We start from the raw sequence: 8,869 nt of genomic DNA on the forward strand, positions 1-8,869 counted from the left end.
CATTAATGAATTTTGAAAAAATTGGTCAGAAATAATATGTCAACACTCACACTAGTATGACGTAATTTCTCATATCTATGCCAGATAATTTTTAAATAAAATTAAAAAAGGAAATTTTGTTTTTAAAATTCGACTAAAAATTCGAATATTTTCTTAAGATATGTAAAAATCTTAAGATAAAGAAAGGGTAAAGAAACAAACTCAAATTTTAAAAACAGAATTAAAATCAAAGTTACTATGAAACAAACCCTTTTAACCTTATAAAATCCAACAAGTGCAAGAATTTGAAAACCAGGCCAACCAAAATAGGATCAATTGCTTAGCCTACCAATTTTTTTGGGGAGAAAAAACAAAAGCTTAGCTCCCCACAAACATCAACATGGATTCACAAGAACTCATTCCATATATTTGTCACGGAGTAGCTCACTCTCATATCAATTAGATGCAATGTTTGAAAAATATTTTAAAAAAGATCTCCCTTATGCCTAACGTATAAAGTGTCGATCACATTACGTCAGCCTGACGATATGAACTTCACTTACGACGATCCTGATGTTGAGACAGATTTGGTATTTGAAATACTAAAACAATTAGAATGAAACTGAAAGAGAGCATATTTGTTTGAATGTGTAGTTTTGCAGTCAATTAAGAGAATCTCAATATTTCCAGATCCTTGGAGGAGATGCATGTATGTTTGTAGAGTGAAGGCAATCATATTGAATCACTGATAGCATGTAGAAAATATATATATATATATATATCAGTAGTGATCTATTGGGTGCTTTAGAGCACATCCTTGATCCCACCAACAGTTTCTATATCCGTAGTCAATATTTCACTCACTTATGTCAATGTCTTGGAGAAACAATACTAATTTTTACATGCTATATTAGTTAATAAAAAATCAAATCATTTAAAAACAACAAAAAAATGGACCTGTAATCATATGAAAATTACAGTCGACGGTCAGACAAAGGAAAGAACCTGAAAATAGTGTTCCTCCGCAGTTGAATGGCGCCGGCTATCCAGTCTTCTTCACTTTCCCACTCTAATCTGGAGTTTGCTCATACCAACATTCACCTTTTCAACCTCTGATTTATTCTTCACTTCGCTTTGAGGTAAGCTCCTAGGATTGAGCCAAGGATGCTGAAGGCATTGCTGAGCAGTTGGTCGCTTCTCTGGTGCGAAATCGAGAATGAGACAGAGAAACTCAGCAAAAGCTTGAGCATCAGCTTCTGAAAATTTATATTTCTCAACCAGCAGTCGATCGAGAGACCAGAATTTCAGCCTCCGAATCCTTTTTAGGTCCCCATGCCTGTCAAAGTAGTCTTTTGATCGAGCTCCTCCTATCGCAATCTGAGTGCCAAGCCAAACATATGAGAAATGGAAATCGAGAGGTATTAAGAAGCTATAAGGAGAAGTTTGATGTGCTGTACTTACTTTTCTAGGCATCTTCCCAAGGAGTTCCATCATCAATGCAAGATGATCCTGAAACCAGCATATTGAAGAATGCAAATGCGTGACCAAAACATAAACTTGATAATGGAATGAAATATCAAACTTGTACCTTTCACATATTCGCTACTTGCATATGGTTATCAACTAAATGAAGCTAATAAAGGTAAAGATAAAGCATTATCAAACAAAAGAATTGCTCCCTTAACTTTCCAACCTTCATTACCTCATCGTCGATTGCAGACATCACCATATGTGCATATAAACATAGGAACATATATTTACACAAGTTATGTGGTTGCAGGTAGTTGGTTAATTCAACTCTACTAACTACTCATCGGTTCAGAAAAGTCAGAATTAGATGACATGCTTGTGACCTACATATATTGACCAGATCTTCTTACTATTTCCTTTTAAAATAAGAATAAAACATGACATAGTATAATAAAAATAGGATAGCATTCTGTTCTCTGTTCTCTTTGTTCACTTCCTTAATTGGCAGGAAGAACCAAGTATTTGCAATCAGCTAATAATGATAAGTTCCAACAATATCATATTGCTAAGGTCTAAGGAATTGATATTAGCAATCACCCTTACCTCATCCTCGCTATAGTCTTGTCCTCCTTTTGGGGTAAACATCATGTCGCCTGTGGCGAGTTCAAAAGCAATGCAACCAAATGACCACATGTCAACTGAGTAGGAATATCCAGACTGCAGTATGACTTCAGGAGCTCTGTACTGTCTTGTTTGGATTTCTTCCATAAACTGCTTATCTGCCCAACATGCGTTACCAAAATCTACAATCTTGCACCTCAGATCAATACCATCCAGTTTTCTCTCTTCAGGCTTTGGGGTTGCTCCTCCCATAGAACCTCTTCTTTCGGAGATCCTAGAAACTGCTCTTCTTGCTCTTCTTTTCAATTTCTTCTCAATAAGATTCATGGTTGCTCCACCATTTGGGTTCCCCTCAGGCCTTTCAAGAATGGGGGCCTGTCCAGACCTCACAGGATCTTTGGTAGCATCAATGGTGGAAAATAGAAGAATATTTTCAGGTTTCAGATCAGTGTGGATAATGCCAAGTTCTCTGTGCAAATAGTCCAGAGCAACCAAAATACATTTGCAGATCTCCCTGACTTTATTCAACTCAAGAACTCTATAACGGTTATACTTGATCAACCGAAGTAAGCTATCACCGAGAAATTCAAGAACCATACACAGATGTTGCCCGTTTGGCCCTGCATGCTTAAAATGATCAATCAGTTGTACAATGCACTTGGAGCTTGATGGATCACTATCTGAAATTGCTGAAAGAACTTCAATTTCATGAAGTGCAGCTTCAGCAAATTGGGGAGCACTTTTCTGGATCTTAAGTGATACATATTTCTAAGAAAAAGGAAGGAAAAAAAATTAGAAAACCAGAAAATATATTGCCACCACCACGATTAAGAAATAAAAACTAGAAATATCATTATAATCGACCAATTACCATAGATTATAGCTCACAACAATGTAAATCAAAACCCACCAAAATACTTTTCCTGATCTAAATACCTATTTCACTTCATTTGACATTCAAGTCTGTTGGAAAGTTCTACGTAAATTTTTGGCTAATTTTGCGAGTTTGCCTCTCCTACCCTCCTCTTTAATACAACATTTCTCTTCCACAAAAAGGACATTATGAAATAACAGATGGTTGAGATCATCCTGAAACACTTTTACAAGTAGGTCCACTTGCAAGTTGATGGAAAATATGGGCAGTCAAGTCCCTGTATAACCATGTCCTTTGCTAAAACATGCTAGCCTAGCCCTTCAAACATTAAAACCAAACAGGAATCCTGCTATCCCTCACCACTATGCTACTTCCCTGTTCTATCTTGTACAACTTGAAATAATCAATTGAAATTTTCACTAGCATTTCATAAATTTGAAAACTTAGTGAAGAACACTAACCAAGATTTAAAAAACAAAAACGGACATCCACATCCATAAATGGAAAATGGGGATATTTATCATAGTAGAAATAGTCCAAAAAGAACCCCACATCGAAAGCCTCTAAACGTTCCATGTGGGTTGGGCGTAGGAGGAGAAAACAAAAATATCAAATTAATGATAAACAGGAAACAAACAGAAATAAATGTGAGTTATATCATAAAGATCTAACATACTAAGCAAAGAAACGCATCCAGAAATGGCCATTCGCGTCCGGATCCAAAGAAACCTCACAAATGATCACAAAATCAACAAAATGCAGCAAAACTCGTATCAACAGATAAAAGCAAAACGATCAAACATGTGATGGGATTGGGAAAAACGTACAGAGGTGCGAGTATCATAAGCGAGCCAGACGGTGGAGAATTGACCCCAACCGAGCTTTCTCTGAGCGACATAACGGCCACCGGCGAAATGATCGCCGATCCTCACAGCATGGTACCCTCCTTTCCTGTAAGAATCGATTCCCTCATCATCCTCGGACCCAGATGAAGATGAACACGACATATTACTCTCTGAAATTGCTCAGATCTTAAACGATCCGATCGGATCCGATCAGGGTTTCAAAAGGGTCGATCTGGGTAAGGCAAAAATCTCTCTCTTGGGTGGATTCCTTTAATGGGTTTGGATTGGAAAGACGAAAGAAAGAAGAAAAGAGAGAAAAAGAAGGGGAAGTTTCCTTGTAAAACAATCACAAGTTTGTAAGGTTAATCAAAGATAATTACAAACAAATTATATATACGAAAATTACTGTAAGAAGTTCTAAAATTTAATGGATGATTGAATGGTGGGGTTTGAGATTGCTCTTCCCTTCCCCACAACTCTCTCCCCACTTTTTACTCTTCGTGATTTTCAGACCTTCCCTCTTCCTGCGGCAGCTGGTGGCGGGTGGCTCTCCTTCCTTTTGCCTTTCACCGTCTTTTTTCTTTTCTTTTCCTTTTAATATTTGTTTTTATTGTTTTTTTTATTCATATTCTTCTCCTTAATGGACAAGGTAAACTTGTATTATTAGCTCATTAATATTAGGTGGAACAAGATGTTGATTGACATATAATACTCAACTACTTTGTTGTGTTATTATACTTGTGCCATAATAATTAATTCTCATGTAATTATTATCACATGAATTCAAACTAGTCTAATCACATTTAATGTAGATATACAGTTGAATAACTTCTTTTCATTGATTATAGGTTCGAAATTTAATATTTTCATCCCTTCGTTAAATTGAATATAGCTTAACTGACGTTGAGAATGTGACTTCGAACAAAAAATTAGAGGTTTGAGTCTCTCAACCATTGCTTATTGTTGAACTAAAAAATGATTTGATCTATATGTTTAAAAAACTTTGATGATTGAATTGCTTTGATGTAAAAAGAAAATTATTGTGGTTGAGACAACTAACCGATTGATGATTGAATATTAAACCTGAGTAGAATTTTCTAGATAGGGTATATATCATCAACTAAGAGGCTACACATATTGAACCCTTAAAAAAGGAAAAATTATTTTTTTAGACAATTTTTTTAATCCTAAACTTGATATGTTGTATTAATTTTAATCATATACTTGCAATTTTATCCATTTAAAACTTAAACTTGGTAGATTGCATCAATTTTAACCCTAAACTTTAAATTTCATCAATTTTAATCTCAAACTTGAAGAATTATATCAATTTACACATTTAATTATGTTCCATTATGATTAAAGTTAATACAATCTACCAAATTTGTGGTTTAAAATGATCAAATTAGAAATTTAAGATAAATATTAATATAATATACCAAGTTTGAGGTTTAAATTGATAAAATTAAAAATTTATGGTTAAAATTGATAACTTATAGAAGAAAGCCTAACATAATCATAACAATAAGAAATAATTCATAAAACTAATTTCAGTGTATAAAAAAACTAATGATGGTAAGGGCTTAATAGCCCTAATGCCACGTCTTCAATTTGTACTCTAACTTAAATAAGTGTTGCAATTTCTACCTTCAATTTAATTTTTGTTAATTTGCCTAATAATCATAACAAGTTTAAAAAGCTTCCTAAAACTCATTAATTTCAATGCAATAAAATTTTGCACGAAAATAAGTTTGATTAATGTAGGAATTAATCATCGTATAATTTTGCCAAAATTTATGAATTTTATATGGTACAAATGTTTTATATATAATTCATTGAGCAAATGAGGTAAGTTTTTTTTAAAACAATATTTGGAGCATCAACTTTTAGAGGATTAATATTAAAAGATGCAGATCCCTTCTCTCATGGCTTCCACCGAAAACGAATACAAATCTATAATAAATATGATACTGTAGTGGAATAAGCGTAGTCCATTGGTGGCAAGGTTACTCCAAATTTTCAAGGAAGAAAGCACTAATTCAAAAATTAAGTCTCCAAGACACGAAAAATATGTCACTAAAAAAAAAAAAAAGAAAAAGGGCAGATAGGAAAAATACTTTTAACAAGCGACAAGATAGTCATGGGTGCTCGTGGTATCATTAATAACTTGTAGAAATATAGGTTATTGTAACTTTTTACTTCAAATAATGAGGTTAGATAGGCTGAATATGTGTTGATTTACTAAGAATTCATGCTTAAAATTATATTTGTGCTTAAGTACATTTGAAATCCCTGCTGATTGCATATCATGAGTTAACCTGCGTTAAAGTGTTATATTTTGCAGTTGACCGTAGGATCTGTCTGCATGCATCGAGCTCTTACTTGATGAAGGAACATTTAACCCATGCCCTGAGATCTTTGACACAATCCTAATGGATCTTTTGCCACAACTTCAGAATGTTAACCATGATAGCAGTGCTGAAATTCTCACCAACAAGTCAGAGATGGTGACTAATTAGAGTGGAAGATCCAAAGCTGTCAGCGCACGACTCTATAAATAGAGCCTTGACGTTCGTATGGAGGATATACAAGAAAAGTCCAGTTCAGTCGGGTAGAGAGAGACGAATCCTTAACCAAAAAATCTCTGGACCACGAGCAAAAGCACATTTGAGAGCATCCTAGAACATTCTCCTACTTCCAACAGACCCTCCAATTTACCATCGGAAAAACTCGCCAGAGCAAGTGCTTGAAAGAGCCTTCTTTATATCACACTGCCATCAGCCTCACCAACAATCTTAGCACACCATCAGATTGAAGCAAGAGATTGTTAATAATTGTACATCACTTCTTACTTCTTGCTTTTTCTTGTTGTAATGCATTTTATAATTAAGACCTTAATTCATTTTGTAATCGCCATCTCCTACTTCTATATATTATCATGACTACTTTCATAATCTCATCTATATTTACCATTTCTTTTTCCTTTGCCGTGGGTAACTAAATTCCACAATGTAAAAGGGAAGCTTAATACCATGAGCTAATATTAAGCTGTAAGGGTTAATCCTATTTGCTTAGTGTATGGCTATGTAAATGCTTGTCTATAATCACTTATAGAGTCGAGTAGCTACAATCAATTGTCAAAGAGGGTAAGTAGTTGTGGAAATCACTAAATAAAATAAGAAGTGTTTCTAGAACTAGAAATAATCTTATGCTCAACGCAACATCATTCATACATCATAAAGATATGACAAATGTGGCTAGCAGCTGAGAGGTGTGTGATGAACGGATGTTAGAGAGCCTGGATTACCCTTGATGTTAGATTTAGGAACTTGGAATTGACTTCCCCCAACCTTGCTTTCTCCATTCATTTTCCACTACAAGCTAAAGTTTCTGCTTTCTTAGAATTCTCGGGATCATTCTTAAGTTGCTCATTTCTTGCTTAGTTAATTTTATTGCATAGGTTCATGTTCGCGCGTCTTTAATTTCTTTTCTTTCGTTGTAATTTAATTAGCTCTTGCTGCAAATACATTAACCACACAAATATTTTAGTAAACAAGCCCCTATGTTCGACCTCGGTTCTCACCAAGAAACTTATATCCTGTTTATACTTGGACTTGATATAAAAAAACATGTGATACAAAAAAATAATAAAATAAAATTTTAGCTAAACGCATAACATAACTACAATTTGCACATAATTTATCTCAGTGCAACATCATTCCTAACACAATCCAAGCATTCAACAAGTTTTTGGCGTCGTTACCGGGGACTCGACAACTATTTTTTTGTATTTTATTTTATGCAGGCACCTCTTCGATTTAAGGCATATTGTTGTTGGAGTTAGCAAGCAATAAGCGGAAGCAAACAGTATCAATGACTTCTCCTTCAACAAACTCAGCAAAATTTTCTTTTGCATGTCTCTCTCTCAGTTGAATCATCTGAGTTTTATATTCAGTTTAATTAGTGCAATCAAATTGCACAACAAATTGACACCAAATCCACACCAAGTGAGTTGATTAAAATGGAATAATGAATATCAAAAGATGGAGAAACCCACTAAATTGGGTTTTTCCAAATTTTTCATTTTTAAATCCAATTTTCTTTAATTAAAATTTTATAAAATTTAAATTAAATCTAAAATTGAATTTAATATTTGATTTTTCCAAAAATCAAATTTCTAATTTTAAATAAAATTAATTCAAATAATTAATTTAAATAATTTAATTAATTAAAATAAATTAATATCCAATATTAAATTATTTACACCACCAATTCCACAAACATGAATCCCTCATTCATGTAATTTTAATATTTAAATATTATCTGATTCTCCAATTTCGTTTAATTCGCCAATTAAATATGTAATTATATCGTATATAATTATTGATTCCCTCAATTTGAATTTGAACATTTCAAATTCTCTCATCATACTATTCTAGGGTTTAATTCGTTTGTGAGTTAGTAGGGGGACCTAATGAACTTATAGATCATGGGCTCCAACGATTCGAGATTAACCGACTAAACTCTTTAACCCAAATTAACCAACATTCGTTCATTACCGGGTCACTCTAGTAAAGCCTAGTAGTTGCACTCCCCTCACTGTAGATATATTGTGTCCACTCCATATAACCATGATCAGTAAGTCAATCCTTCACAGGTCATTCGTAATAACGGTTGGTTCAAAAGCTATTTTACCCTGAGATTACATATTGTTCCTCAAGTCCCACTGATCCTTCAATGAACAATTGGTTTGTGATCCAATCACTAAATCGAGTCTCTCTTGGGCTAATGAGAGGGTGGGACCCCCTTGTTTAAGATCCGGAGTCAGTACTTAAAGAAACAACCTCTCTAATATCCTTAGAAATGGGTAGGAGTGAGTTCCATCTTGCACTCTATGTCCCCAGCTATCTACCCGATCTTATCCCTAAAATGGGAGGCTTATTGAACCGACGCTGTTGAGTCAACCCTCACCCATGTAAATATTAGGATGATCTAGAATAAACAGCAGTTCATAGTTAGCTCAGGATTAAGGTCAAGTTATCTAGGCCATCGCTTTGAAATAGTCAGTCTTAAACAACAA

At 34.2% G+C, this 8,869-nt stretch overlaps 1 protein-coding gene across 1 annotated transcript; it reads right to left on the reverse strand.

Annotated features, from left to right (window-relative positions):
* Positions 1-730: 730 nt before the first annotated feature.
* On the reverse strand, positions 731-4,404 carry LOC120073720 (SRSF protein kinase 1-like). The gene is made up of 4 exons (XM_039026523.1): positions 3,772-4,404; positions 2,053-2,838; positions 1,441-1,488; positions 731-1,356 (listed from the first exon to the last, which is right to left on the reverse strand). Exons 1-4 carry the CDS (start codon positions 3,949-3,951, stop codon positions 1,036-1,038), a joined length of 1,335 nt encoding a protein of 444 aa, XP_038882451.1. The 5' UTR covers positions 3,952-4,404; the 3' UTR covers positions 731-1,035.
* Positions 4,405-8,869: the final 4,465 nt, after the last annotated feature.

The sequence above is a fragment of the Benincasa hispida genome, chromosome 3 (assembly GCF_009727055.1).
Source record: "Benincasa hispida cultivar B227 chromosome 3, ASM972705v1, whole genome shotgun sequence".
Taxonomy (NCBI): domain Eukaryota; kingdom Viridiplantae; phylum Streptophyta; class Magnoliopsida; order Cucurbitales; family Cucurbitaceae; genus Benincasa; species Benincasa hispida.

Excerpts from the sequence above, each read along its gene's own strand:
- LOC120073720 (XM_039026523.1), bottom strand. The coding sequence starts at position 3,951 with ATGTCGTGTTCATCTTCATCTGGGTCCGAGGATGATGAGGGAATCGAT. Across the intron at positions 1,489-2,052 it reads AAGACTATAGCGAGGATGAG|GATCATCTTGCATTGATGAT; the intron begins GTAAGGGTGATT and ends TGCTGGTTTCAG. Across the intron at positions 1,357-1,440 it reads TTGGGAAGATGCCTAGAAAA|ATTGCGATAGGAGGAGCTCG; the intron begins GTAAGTACAGCA and ends CTTGGCACTCAG.